Below are 14,478 nucleotides of genomic sequence, written 5' to 3'. Positions count from 1 at the left end.
AGCCCATCTGGCACCAACAATCATGCCACGGTCCAAATCACTGAGATCATATTTTTTCCACATTCTGATGGTTGATGTGAACATTAACTGAAGCTCCTGACCCGTATCTGCATGATTTTATGCACTGCACTACTGCCACACGACTGGCTGATTAGATAATCACATGGATGATTGTTGGTGCCAGATGGGCTGGTTTGAGTATTTCTGTAACTGCTGATCTCCTGGGATTTTCACGCACAACAGTCTCTAGAATTTATTCAGAATAGTGCCAAAAACAAAAAACATCCAGTGAGGGGCAGTTCTGTGGATGGAAATGCCTTGTTGATGAGAGAGGTCGACAGAGAATGTCCAGACTGGTTCGAAATGACAAAGTCTACGGTAACTCAGATAACCACTCTGTACAATTGTGGTGAGAAGAATATAATTTCGGAATGCTATTCTGAGATGCGGGTTGGCGCTGTTTTGGTGGCACAAGGGGGACCTACACAATATTAGGCAGGTGGTTTTAATGTTGTGGCTGATCAATGTATGTTGTTATTGATTTAAATGTCAAGCCACAGGCATTAGTGTGACCGCAGCTGCATTGACTGTGAAAGCAGCAATGCTGATTTGTCGTTTGACCTCGTCCCAGGCCATCTGTGGGTCCACTGTGTTCTCAATGTCAAATAAAGCATCATAAATCCCTGGGAAAGACTTGCCCGCATATTTATTGTGACTGCTGGGCGCAAAAATGATATGCCTGGAAGACAGAAAAAGACAAATATATGTTGTTTTAGAACTTAAGTATAGGCAAAAAAATCTCATAGATTTATATTGAAAAAGGAACTTGAGTCATATCCTCGTAGAGACCACAATATCTTATCAGCTACTTCAACATATAAATATCAACTTCAGAATGTCCTTTTGTGTTTCATGGAAGAAAGAAAGTCATACAGGTTTGGAAAAACTAATGTATTATCAGTGCTCACCTGTAAAATGGTCTTCCAGGTAGACCCAACGGATCAATGAAAGCTCTCTCTAAATACATCAGCTGATCATTTACCATCCGCACGGCCATAGCGCTGAGAGAAAGAACATAATCTGGTATGTTACAGGTGCACATGCTTTTAACTAAACACCATGAGAGTCAGATGCAGCTTGAAAAATGTAAACTGTCTGCGTGTTGTCATTTCATACTCGGAAGTGTTGAGCTGATCAAGTCTTTGATGAAAATCTTGAGCTGCGACTGTGAAGTTCTTAACAGCAGAGAAGAGAGAATCTGGAAAAAAAAAACTCTTCTGTAAAGCAGTGTCTGGGTCCATTTGTACTCCAAAATTAAAAGAAACTAATACAAATGTTTAATTTTGCACTAAGAAAATTAACCCTATTTTCTTTTACATTGTGGCAGTATTATCGAGAGTTAAGCACCCCCCCCCCAATTCTATTACTAAAGATGGTCATTATTATATAATCATTACCGCAATTTGCAAAAAAAAAAAAAAAAAAAAAAAAGTTAAAATGTGCTCAAGTGTCCTGAAAATGTCACAATGCAAAAACTTTTCATGGTCATAAATGTAATTCATTTTCTTTAAGCAGACGGCCATGCATCCAGTCAAATTCTACAGTATTTTGGTAGCCAAATGAATGCAGATACCAACATGGAACGGTTGGTATGCAAAACTATGCAATATAAAAAAATACGACCCTGATCACATTAAATAGTTTGATTGCAGGGAGGATATGTGCTGACCACAATGTGTTTTGTGTGGTGAATTATTTCCTGTCAACAGTACAAAACCACCAATTTGTTAGAAATGTTCAGAAACCAGAATTGTCCATTTTCTATTCAGCTTATGTATGTTGTGTTGTGCTTATGTATTTTTGCATATTGTTGGACCTACACATTATACTGCACTACACATTTTTAATGAAATTAATGACATGATGTTGCCGATTAATTAATCACAATTAATTGCATATCAATATATATTGTGAAAGGCCCCCCAAATAACAATAATTGAAAAAAAAAAAATTATTAATAGTTTAATTAATTATAAAATATAAAAAATATTATAATTCAGATTGAAATACATTACATCATATTGTGGCAACAGACAAGCATTTAGACAATACAAAAAGTGTCTTTAAAAGCCTAAATAAAATGTGAAAATGCAGATGTTTGATATCTGTTCATTTATTTTAACATGTTAGATTTGGTATTTCAGATCAATAAACTGAAGGATAATTTAATATATCTAAAAAGGCGTTCTTACTTGTTACAATCACATTAAAAACATCAGAAATTAACATTGCCACTAGTGAAAACTAAATTACTGACATCAAAAATCAGCATTTTCACTAGTTGCAATTTAATTAGTAATATCAAGAATGAACATTTGCACTAGTAACCATGTAATTATTGATATCAAAACGTATCATTTTTACTAGTAATAAGTACATAGCTGATACGTGAAATTGGAATTTCAACTAGTAAGAAATTAATTTTAGATATCCATAATGGTGTTTTGAATAGGAATGGATGTCAGATCGTTGCAGTGGCGGACTGGCCATTGGGAGAACAGGGACTTTTCCCGGTGGGCCGGCCGTGAAATGGGGCTGCATGGGTCGCCGTATTATGCAGAACATGCCACAAAACGGCGCAGCGATATGCGGAAGGGGGCAGCGATATGCAGAAAAGGACAGTGAAGCCTCCACACGCGCTACGTCTCCGTGGCAACGCACTCAACAAGCCACGTGATAAGATGCGCGGGTTGACTGTCTCGGATGCGGAGGCAACTGGGATTCGTCCTCCACCACCCGGACTGAGGCGAATCACTATGTGACCACGAGGACTCAGAGCGCATTGGGAATTGGGCATTCCAAATTGGGAGAAAAAGGGGAAAAATCCCCCCCCCCCCAAAAAAAAAAAAAAAAATTATTTTCCAAATTAGCACTTTCACTAGAAGTAATTAAATTCCTGATTTCAATAATTCATATCCTGCACATTATTAAAAGTCAGTTTGGCTTGCGATACTGGTCTATTTTTAATTGTTAGTCTATGTACTCGTGCATCAGATGGATGCTTCTAGAACGTCTAGTCATAAGCGCTGTGTTTTTAGGACAATGTAACAAGTTTAACGTAGTTTGAAAGTTTGAGGTCTCGAGATCCCATTTGACTTTGAGCATAAAAGCTAGTTTGTGGAAGGCTGTGTTGCCTTTTTGTTGGTTTGATGAGGTGTGTTGTCTGTACAGCTGGTGCGCTGACTGCCCCCTACTGCAACAATTTGTTGCAACAAGTTTGAATTGCTCTGATAGTAGGAACTTTCCTTATTATGGTATTTAAGTACATGATTTATTGTTAATTTTTTTAACATGTTATTTTTCTTATAATAAATCGGACGAAATTAACATGTTACCTGATTAATACGACAGCCCTAATTAATACATAATATTTAATATAAATATAATATTAAATAATATTAACCCCTTAACTCTAACTCAAAGGGGGGCGATATATTGCAGAAAAAGGTTTACCCTTAAAACTTTAAAGTCTCTGTATACATACAAGTCAGGCATATGAGGTATCATCTGAAAGCTTAGAATCTGAACTTTTCAGAGATAAGTCACGTCTGCATTTATGTTACTTAAAATAACAAAATAAGGCCTTAAAATATTCATGTTGAAAATTAGTGCTCCCCAGAGGTAATGGGGAAGAAATATTTATATAAAATTCTTTCGCATAGCACTTAAATGCACAAGGTCATATATTAAATGTAATCTCTCAATCTCAGGAATGCGACTGTACAGTTAATTTTGTTGCCCTAATACCACAGTTCAAAAGAATCACAAAATGAAATAGGATTTCTGCAAGTCATCAAATACAAACACCTCTTTTATGTTCTGATAACTTCTGCTGTAAGCCACCGGTAGCCAAAAACTTTATATCTGCTTTAACCTTAGGCAGTTTTCTAAATAATGAGCCATTGTTTACTTGTCTGTGAGCTTGCTTGGCTGAATAATCCAATGTTATATCTTAGATGTCCGGAACAATATGTGCCATCCAGAAGGAAAAGCATGCTAAACAAATCATCAGCGAAATATGTTTTCGACTATTGATGATAAAATGTTGTACATCATCGCAAAGGGGAGGACCTCAGCTTTCTAATGACACCTAGATTGAGCTTCTAGTCCACTCAAAGGCCGAGATATAAACGAAACGAGTGTGGTGCATGAAATGAAAATTAGACTGAATGTCTATGGACGAGCACATCTGTGAGGGCTAAAATACGTTAGAGCGCCACCTACATTTCAGATCTGTATATTGTGATGGAATGTGATAGAGAAACTTTTTTTTAGTGCTTGCTGCCATCTAGTGGAATAAAATAAGACTCCTAAAGTGAGATTGAGTGAACAGAACCAGAATTACATGTTAAAAAAAAAAACAAAAAAAAAAAAAACACATTGTTTATCATAAGATTATAAACACATGCAATATTATTTATGAATAATTGGAGTCTTTTTTTATTTTATTTGGGGGGTTTTCTGAAAAATTAGACCAATTTTTTGCAATTAGTCCACAGTATGTGTGAATGGTGAGCTTTTACATTTTAAAATTGTGGGTGGCAGCCAAAAAATGCACCGGAGTTTAAAGGGTTAATACATCAGTGGCAAAACCAGCGGAGAATCACTGCTTTAGTGCAAAGGGTTTGTAATATTTGACATTTTTATGGGTAATATTTACACAGATGTACACTACGAAAATCCATCTGAAATAGTACACTATTCTCAATGTACTATGATACTGAACACGCTCATTTTGGGTACAGGAGTGATAGATCTAGTATCTCCAGCTCACCGAATGACACTGCGTACTGCTCCATGGCAGCAGGATGTTTCTGTGCCAGCTGGTGTATGGTGCTGGCATATTTGGCAATAGAGGTGGCGTATTCCACACAGTCCAGAGGCAGAATCAGAGAGTCGGCCAAACTGAAGATTAATCCACCCCGCACACGGGCCACGGCCTCCAGCCGACGGAAACTTGGGTCATAGAAATGTTCCACGATCTCATAAGTATCGTACACGCTGTGATACACGGGGTAACTGCTGTAGCGCTCGGTTTTCTGTGGAACAAACACAGATCCTTAAAAGGGACATATCATGGAAGTTTGAAAACCAAGCGAGCTGCTTACTTAGACAGTATTTAAAGCAAACACACTCACCCAGTTTTTGGTGTATCTTGCCCTGCCAGACGCAATCCCTAATCGGATGTAATATGCTTCAAAATCACTACCAGAGCCCAGTTTACTGATCCTACAGGGAGATAATTAACATAATATTTCATATCATATTATAAAAATCATCATCATTATCACATTGTTCTGACCATGGTGCATCTCTTTCCGTCCAGTTGTCTCGTTTGTGCCAGCTCTCGTATAGACTCATGCCCTCTTCTCCTTCCTCTGGGCTCGAAACCTTCAAAAACACAATATTTAATGCTTGTTACAAACACGTTTAACTTATATTAAAATTAATTTAGGCCCAAGTTATGACTCCCTCTTTTGAAGTCTCGGTGTGCTTTTTAAATGTGACCTGTTCTTTGATCCAGAAACACATTTCGAGTTTTATGGAATAAAGTAAAAAGAAAAAGGGAATGTTTGAGACAAAATTTAAATGATTAGATATCGAAAATTGTTTGGAGTAGAAACATAATGATAACATAAAAAAAATCTGCGATGTTGCCTTTTACTTTCGTGCATAAAACTTAAAAAGTGACTCAAAATAATCACAAATCATTTAATTAATACTAACTAGTTAACCCCTTAAACTTGATGGACCCACCAAAGGGGGGCGCTATATCGCGAGAAAAAGTTTACGCTTAAAACGTTAAAGTCTCCGTATACATAAGTCAGGCATATGAGGTATCATTTGAAAGCTTAGAATCTCAACTTTTCAGAGATAACCATCACTTCTGCATTTATGTCACTTAAAATAACAAAATAAGGCCTCAAAACATTTGCGTGAAAATTAGCGCCCCCTAGAGGTAATAGGGTATAAATAGTTATATAAAAATAAAAGTCCTTCACATAGCAACTAAATGGACAAGTATTATATCAAATGAAAGCTCTCATTCACTGGAATGTGAATGTTCAGTTTGTTTTGTTGCCCTAATATTACAGTTCGATAGATTAAAATAATAATAATTAAAAACAAACGTTATATCTGCTCTTACCTTAGGGAGTTTTCTAAAAAAACAATTTACTTGTCTGAGCTTGCTTGGCTGAATAATACAATGTTATGTCTTAGATGTCAGAACAAAATATGCCATCCAGAAGGAAAAGCATGCAAAACAAATCATCAGAAAAATATGTTTTCTATTGATGATAAAATGTTGTACATCATCGCAAAGGGGAGGATCTCAGCTTTCTAATGACACCTATACTGAGCTGAGATAGGTCCACTCAGAGGCTGATATCTTCGATGAAATATTAAGAGTGGTGCTTGAACTGAAAATTAGACTGAAATTAAGGACGAGCACATCTGTGAGGGCTAAAATGCGTTACAGCGCCACCTACATTTCAGATCTGTATATTGTGATGGAATGTGATAGAGAAAAAAAGATTTTTTTCTTGCTGCCATCTAGTGGAATAAAATTAGACTTTTCAAAGTGAGGTAGAGTGAACAGAACCAGAATTACATGTTTAAAAAGTTTTTTTTTTTTTTTCTTTTTTTTTTTAATTATACTCTGAAAAATTATATATTTTTTTTGCATTTAGTCCACAGTATGCATGAATGGTGAAATTTTAAATTTGAGTGTGAAAAATTGCAGGTGGCTGCCCAAAAATGCACCAGAGTATAAGGGGTTAAATAACAAATTTTCAACCATATATCCTCAAAAAAATATTTTAGCCAATTTTTTTTTTTAAAGATTTACGCATTTCAATTTCATCACAAAATTCCATCAAATTTAATTGTATAATTTTTTGACAAAACTCAATTAATAAAACATTATTATTATTTTTTTTAAAGATAACTCAATTCAGTTTTGTTGAGGAAAATTGTATTTTGTTATTAAAATGCGTAAATCTTAAAAAAAAAAAAAATTAATAACCAGACATACAGATAGATATTGTTTAAATCTCACCTGCTTGGTGATGTCATAAACAAGAGTGTGTAGGGAAGGGGTGCAGTCGACCCTCAGAGTGTACATACCTGCGCAAACACACACAAGCATTAGGTGTTTTTAAACGTGCAGCCTTTTCTGTAAATGTAACAGCATTTTTCCATTTGGATCATGCGTAAATAGAATCCATTGTCGAAATGCCGGTGATTCAGTGTTCATGTGTGAGACACACCCTCAATGGCAGAGTCAGCATTGATGTACGCGACTGCTCGCTCCTGCAGTATTCTGGCATTATCCTGAAACACACAACAACAACAACCTGTGGCTTTAACCAAACTCTTGGACAACAAGCAGATGGATGCAACAATTCATTCATTCATTTAGTGGTTAATTCATTCAGTGCATTTGTTCAATTCATGATTTATTCATTATTCTTTTCGGTCTTTCATTTATTAATTCACCTAAATGATTTGTCCATTTCTAGTTTGTTCATTCATTCATATGTACCTCTGCCCACTCTGTAGATCCCAGCAGACCAAACTCTTCTGCATCCCAACTGGCAAAGATCAGTGTTCTCCTTGGCCTCCAACCTCAAACATATGTAAAGAAATTTTTATTTAAAAAGAAATTGAGGGTACAAATACTGCACTGTTGACAGAAGCTCAAGTGAAACTAGATGGAGTTATGTGTGTACTTTGGGGACTTTGGGGAAAAATTGGAATTTAGTTCAGACGTGACCAAAATTGAACATAATTTTCTTTTGGGGACATTTGGGATGTCCTTATTAGTAAAAAAAAAATAAAAAATAAAAAATATTTACACTGTGTGTGTGTGTGTGTGTGTGTGTGTGTGTATATATATATTTTTTTTTCATATTATTTATTACTTAGAATTTATTATTAATTTAAATATAATTGTAAATATAAATATAAATATAACACACATACCTCTGTCCATGAGTTGTCCTGCCGCTCTCACAATTTCATGCACCACGGCAGCTCCAGAAACCGGATCAATCCCTCCAAACACCCATGCATCACGATGACCGCCCAGAATTATAAGCCTGTCTGAAAACACACAGAATTGACTGAGAAATGTACGTTTACCATGCAAAACTCACAGCCATAATGACAGATATTGCTATGTGGTTACTGTGTTGTTCTGAGTGGTGGTTAGTGGGATTGTCAGTGTTGATGTGTAGGATTGTGATGTCACCTGGCTCCACAGCTCCTCTGATCCTGCCAATCACATTGTAGATTCGGGTTACCTGATTGTTGGTGTGGATGTTCATACGCACTTTACTAAAAACAGAAAATCAGAAAAAATAAAATACAAAAAAAATCTATACAATGGGGGCCCTGGGTAGCTCAGTGAGTAAAGACGCTGGCTACCACCCCTGGAGTTCGCTAGTTCAAATCCCAGGGCGTGCTGAGTGACTCCAGTCAGGTCTCCTAAGCAACCAAATTGGCCTGGTTGCTAGGGAGGGTAGAGTCAAATGGGGTAACCTCCTCGTGATCACTATGGTGTGGTTCGCGTGGTGAGTTAAGTGTGGATGCCACGGTGAAGCCTCCGCATGCGCTATGTTTCCGTGGCGAAACACTCAACAAGCCATGTGATAAGATGTGTGGATTGACGGTCTCAGACACGGAGGCAACTGAGATTCGTCCACCGCCACCCGGATTGAGGCTAGTCACTACGCCACCACGAGGACTTAGAGCGCATTGGGAATTGGGCATTCCAAATTGTGAGAAAAGGGGAGAAAATTACACCCCCCCCCAAAAAAGAAGAGTCTATACAATGGGGGTCTGGGTAGCTCAGCATGTAAAAACGCTGACTACCAGCCCTGGAGTCGCAAGTTCGAATCCAGGGCATGCTGAGTGACTCCAGTCAGGCTTCCTAAGCAACCAAATTGGCCTGGTTGCTAAGGAGGGTAGAGTCACATTGGGTAACCTCCTCGTGGTCACTATAATGTGGTTCTCGCTCTTGGTGGGGCGCGTGGTGAGTTGTGCCTGGATGCCGCGGAGAATGGCGTGAAGCCTCCACACACGCTACATCTCCGCAGTAACGCACTCAACATGCCACGTGATAAGATGCGTGGGTTGATGGTCTCAGACGAGGAGGCAACTAAGATTCATCCTCCGCCACCCGGATTGAGGCGAGTCACTATGCCACCCCGAGGACTTAGAGCGCATTGGGAATTGGGAATTCCAAACTGGGGAGAAACGAATCCATACAATGATGACTTAAAGCTTTTAACACATACTGCAGTATGCTTCATTATTATCTTATTTATAGCAGCCTGCATGATTGTGTGTAATGGGGAATCCAAACAGAAGGCCATTGTGTGAACTGGCAGAACTCCAGAATTCTGTAGAACTGTAGAAAATCCATAAAATGTATGGAAGTATATGGAGAGTCCCCACAATGATATATAAGCAAGTTTGTGTGTGTGTGTGTGTGTAATGGGATGCCCAAAACACAAGGCCATTGTGTTACTTGGCATAATCCAGAGTACTTTACAGAATAAGAACAGAGCCGAAGAAAGGTGTGAATGTGTGTGTTTGATTTTGTAGAGGTTTGGCTATACTTGTGGGAGCAAAATGGTAGAAAATGTACACATAAAAATAGTCAAAAATACCACCTGTAGTCATTGCTATTGAAAAACACTCATTAACTGGCCAAATAAAGTTTTTTTGCTTTAATTCTAACAATGTGAAGAGGTTTCTGTGAGAGTTAGGTTTAGAATAGAGTAAATATTTGTATCCAAGTATGAAAACCACTGCGTCTATGAGAGATTCTCAACAATATCTAGATTTTAAAGTTTGTGTGTATTGTTAGAAGTAAATGTGTCGTCTTTCCTCTGTAAGAACGATGAGTGCACAAACTGCTCTATATTGCTGACATCATGCATAAAATTAGTTAACAATTTCCTGGAGTGTGAGAATGGCTATGAAAGCTGATTATGGATGTATAAACTTTAAGTAACACATCTTTACAGAAGGATCATAGGTTGTACACACACACACACACACACACACACACACACACACACACACACACACACACACACACACACACACACTGTGTGGCAGATGTCACATTCTCTCATCTTTAAGTTAAGTTTAGGGGTTAAAAGTCAGGCTTGAATTAAGTTTAATGTGCAGGTTTTGACTTCAGGTTTAGAACTGTGACTGTTTCTTAAAGACAACAAAAATCTATATCAACATTATATAGTTAATAAATTCCTCTGGTCTTATTGTACACAGTTCATATGTGCATAGTATTCTTGAGAAAAAATATCTCAGAAACTTTGATTAATGATCCATTGAAATGTAATAACTTTCTCTGCCTCTGAAACAAATGTTCTTTTTTGCTGATGTCATCAAGGCAGTGTGGGTGGGGAAAAAATAATATTAACCAATAAAATCATGGATGTAATCAAGTACGTCCAACATTTTTTATGCTCAAAATTCTGCTTCACTCATAAATGTTTTATATTTAGTCAAATGTGTCAGGATTGCTGTTTCATGTTGTCTTTAACGATAAAATAGAGATTTCATTGCATTGTTTGTAAGAAGGGAAATTGTCATACTTCTGTTCAAAGCCATCTCTGAATCCTGGTCCGATTCGGTATGATACGTTAAGGGTGCCCTTCCAGTTTTCAGGGGGAAGAGGTCCTCCCATATTCCTATGGGAAGTGACATCACAGAAATGTATTAATAGAACAACAGAGGCTCTAATAATTGGTGCATGTCAAAGTAAAACTCACTGTCCCTATGTTATAGTTTGTGGGTTGTTTGCCAGCAGTGTTAGGTAAGGTACTCGAAAGTAATCCCCTACAAAAAATGAATTACTTTTCTAAATTTGTAATTAGATTACTAGTGAAAGTGGAGATTTACAGTAAGAAAGAACTTAAATATTCATCTGTTCTCACCCACACCTATCATATCGCTTCTGAAGACATGGATTAAACCACTGGAGTCATATGGATTACATTTATACTGACTTTATGTGCTTTTTTGGAGCTTTTTTTTTTCTCCCCAATTTGGAATGCCCAATTCCCAATGTGCCTCATAGTGACTTGCCTCAATCCGGGTGGCGGAGGACGAATCTCAGTTCCTCCGCATCCGAGACTGTCAATCCACGCATCTTATCACGTGGCTTGTTGAGCGCGTTACCGCAGAGACGGAGCACGTGTGGAGGCTAACGCTATTCTCCGCGGCATCCACGCATAACTCACCACATGCCCCACCAAGAGCGTGAACCACATTTTAGTGACCACTAGGAGGTTACCCCATGTGACTTTACCCTCCCTAGCAACCAGGCCAATTTGGTTGCTTAGGAGACCTGGCTGGAGTCACTCAGCACACCCTGGATTCAAACTTGTGACTCCAGGGGTGGTTGTCAGCGTTAATACTCTCTGAGCCACCCAGGCCCCGCTTTTTTGGAGCTTTAAAATTTTGGTCACCATTCACTTGCATTACAGATCTGAGATATTCTTCTAAAAATCATTTTTGAGTGAACTATCCCTTTAAGAGTGCTGCCCTTACAAGCTTTTAACAGTGCCCTACCTCTCAAGACTTCATCTGAATTACTGTCAAATGACATGACTCTTCATGATGTAAAGTCTACTTAAATCCATGGCGGGGTCTAAGGTGGGCCATGGGGGGCTTTGCACGCACCCCCATCACAAATTTATTCGGGCCCCTCAGAAAATTCTGATGCCCCCCCCACATCGGTCGGATGGTGAAACGAGAGAACCTATTGCCCAACCTACAATTTAAAATGTTCCCTTAAGATCTCATCCTACCGGACCTGCTTCAATCAATAAAAAGCATGAATAATAATTCTTTTTTTTTAGCTGTGGCAGTCTTACTTTAACAGATGAATGGCATCATGATAGCCAATGGGATGTACTGGAATCTTAGGTAACCCCACGCCATCCTCCGGGCGATACCTGTAGGTGTACTCTATAGAAGAAAAGAAAAAGATACACAGAGAATAGTCATTTTTGATTGAACAATTCCTACAAAACGTCAAGCACCAATTTGATTGGCTGGCGTAAGTTCCAGGAGTCAGGGTCATACGTGTTTGTGTCTCTCTCCAGAACACAAACAGACCTTTTGCGGGGTATCCGGGTGTGAGGGGGTCTCCTGCACCATTAAGGTTGAGAACATTTCCTCTCTGAGCGCCCCCTCCTGGCAGGTTCCAGCCTTTAGGGTACGGCTCTACACCATCCGCGCAGTAATCCGCCGGATCTGAGAACATGATGATGCCTTTAGCTCCTGCTAACATTGCATTTTTCACCTGCAAACACATATACACACGTTAAAGGGACACTTCACCTAAAAAAAAAAAAATTTTCATCAATTACTCACTTTCATGTCATTACAAATCTGTATTATTTTCTATCTTCCGTGAAACACAAAAGATGATGTTAGGCAGAAGGTTCAAGCATCTTTTTTTTCAAACAATGAAAGTCTAATTTTCAGTGATGGTTTTAAATGCATCACAATTATTCACACAACACGCAAGAACTAATGCCGTTTGGCACCGATGACGTCAAACCAGGAGTGATGCGTCCAGATGCACCATTTTTTTTTATCAAACACAAGTGCAAATGAGATTCATTGCCAATGACATCATCAAACGTCTGTGGTTCTTGCTTGTCTTGTGAACAAGCGTCATTGACGGCAAATCTGAAACCTGCTGCCATGTGTAATTTGAGAGCTACTGGGAAGGGTACGTTTTCAGTAAACAATGGTTTAAATTCCGGTCTGTTCGTCACGCAAATCTGTCGTATGGCTTCAGAAGACTTGGAATATAGTGCACGAGTCACACTGAATACTTTTATATTGTTTTTGTGGTTCTTTTTTGTCAAATTTAAAGCTTTTCAATGTAAATCCCCATCCAAGAGCAGCATGAACATTCTGCTTAACATTTCCTTTTGTGTTCCACATAAGAAAGAAAAGGGTTTGGAATGACATGAGGGTGAGTAAATGATGGCAGAATGTTCTTTTTGGGTGAACTATCCCTTGAACATGTTCTATTCAATGTCCATCGTATGAAAAAAGTTTTATCACCTTGTTTCCACGGAAGACTTTGCCGTATCTGGCGATGACGATTTTCCCGGTACAGTTAATTCCCAGCTCTCTTTTCAGGGTAAAGAAATCCTCCGTCCGTCCATAATTAACATAGACCAAATCACCCTGCAATTTACAAAACATAAGGTTACTGCTGGAGGTGTACATGTGCGAGTGTGCTTGACAACATTTGCAAACCATTATACTGTACTTCTGTAATGTGACGTATTCCTTCAGGAATTGATTGAATCATGAAAAATGGGCTTTCCATACCAGAATGCAAGCTCGCAGTGGACTGTGCTTTAAATTCAACGTTAAATGCTGTCAAATTACAGCATTAACTATTTCAGAAACTTTTTTTTTTTTTTTTTTTTTTTTTAACTATTTACTGTTACTGCATTACTAACAACAGTAGCCTAAATAGCTATTTGGGTTGTTTCTGAGATGGAGCAAGTAATGCAATTTTGATGAAAGTCAAATACAGTGGCAAGAAAAAGTATGTGAACACTTTGGAATTACCTGCATTTCTGTATAAATTTGTCTTAAAATCTGGTTTGACCATCTAAATTACAATTATGAACAAATACAATCTGTTTTAACTAATAACACACAAATTATTATATTGTTCTTGTACATATTGAATACATCATTCAAACACAGTGTAGGTTGGAAAAAGTATGTAAACCCCTAGGCTAATGACATCAACAAAAGCTAATTAGAGTCAGGAGTTGGCAAACCTGGCATCCAATTAATGAAACGAGATTGGACGTGTGGGTTAGAGCTACTTTGACTTATAAAAAGCACTCAAACATTTTAAGTTTGCTATTCAAAAAATGCATCTACTGACGTAGACCATGCCTTGCAAAAAGAGATATCAAAAGGCCTACTATCAAGAATTGGTGCTTTGCATACAGCCGGAAAGAGTTACAATGTTATCTCGAAGAGCTTAGATACTCATCTATCCAAAGTTAGACAAATTCTCTATAAATGGAGATGAATTAGTACTGTGGCTATTCTCCCTAGAAGTGGCTGTCCAGCCAAGATGACTCAAAGGGCACACTGCAGAATGCTCAATGAGGTGAAAAAGAACCCATAGAGTGACAGATAAAGACTTGAAGGAATCATTGGAACTGGTTAACATCTCTGTTCATGAGTCTGCTATATGGAAAACATTAAACAGGCATGGTGTCTATGGCAGGAAACCACAAAGAAGACACTGCTTTCCAACAAAAACATTGCTGCACAACTGAAGTTTGCCAAAGACCACCCTGACACTCCACAACACTACTGGGAAAA

At 38.1% G+C, this 14,478-nt stretch overlaps 1 protein-coding gene across 1 annotated transcript in view; it reads right to left on the bottom strand.

Annotated features, from left to right (window-relative positions):
- Positions 1-473: 473 nt before the first annotated feature.
- LOC127422589 (putative N-acetylated-alpha-linked acidic dipeptidase) overlaps positions 474-14,478 on the bottom strand; it is an 18,882-nt gene continuing 4,877 nt past the window's right edge. The window contains exons 5-19 of the mRNA XM_051666245.1: positions 13,183-13,308; positions 12,220-12,406; positions 11,976-12,069; positions 10,692-10,787; positions 8,315-8,400; positions 8,047-8,166; positions 7,607-7,689; positions 7,332-7,395; positions 7,121-7,188; positions 5,363-5,451; positions 5,199-5,289; positions 4,835-5,099; positions 1,177-1,258; positions 969-1,061; positions 474-739 (exon numbers count right to left, since the gene is read on the bottom strand). Coding sequence (XP_051522205.1) covers positions 550-739; positions 969-1,061; positions 1,177-1,258; positions 4,835-5,099; positions 5,199-5,289; positions 5,363-5,451; positions 7,121-7,188; positions 7,332-7,395; positions 7,607-7,689; positions 8,047-8,166; positions 8,315-8,400; positions 10,692-10,787; positions 11,976-12,069; positions 12,220-12,406; positions 13,183-13,308 — 1,734 coding nt within the window. The 3' untranslated portion in view covers positions 474-549. The remainder of the gene's footprint in view (positions 740-968; positions 1,062-1,176; positions 1,259-4,834; positions 5,100-5,198; positions 5,290-5,362; positions 5,452-7,120; positions 7,189-7,331; positions 7,396-7,606; positions 7,690-8,046; positions 8,167-8,314; positions 8,401-10,691; positions 10,788-11,975; positions 12,070-12,219; positions 12,407-13,182; positions 13,309-14,478) is intronic.

This window comes from Myxocyprinus asiaticus, chromosome 31, assembly GCF_019703515.2.
Source record: "Myxocyprinus asiaticus isolate MX2 ecotype Aquarium Trade chromosome 31, UBuf_Myxa_2, whole genome shotgun sequence".
NCBI classification, from domain to species: domain Eukaryota; kingdom Metazoa; phylum Chordata; class Actinopteri; order Cypriniformes; family Catostomidae; genus Myxocyprinus; species Myxocyprinus asiaticus.
This window is presented reverse-complemented; position numbering and strand designations above follow the sequence as displayed.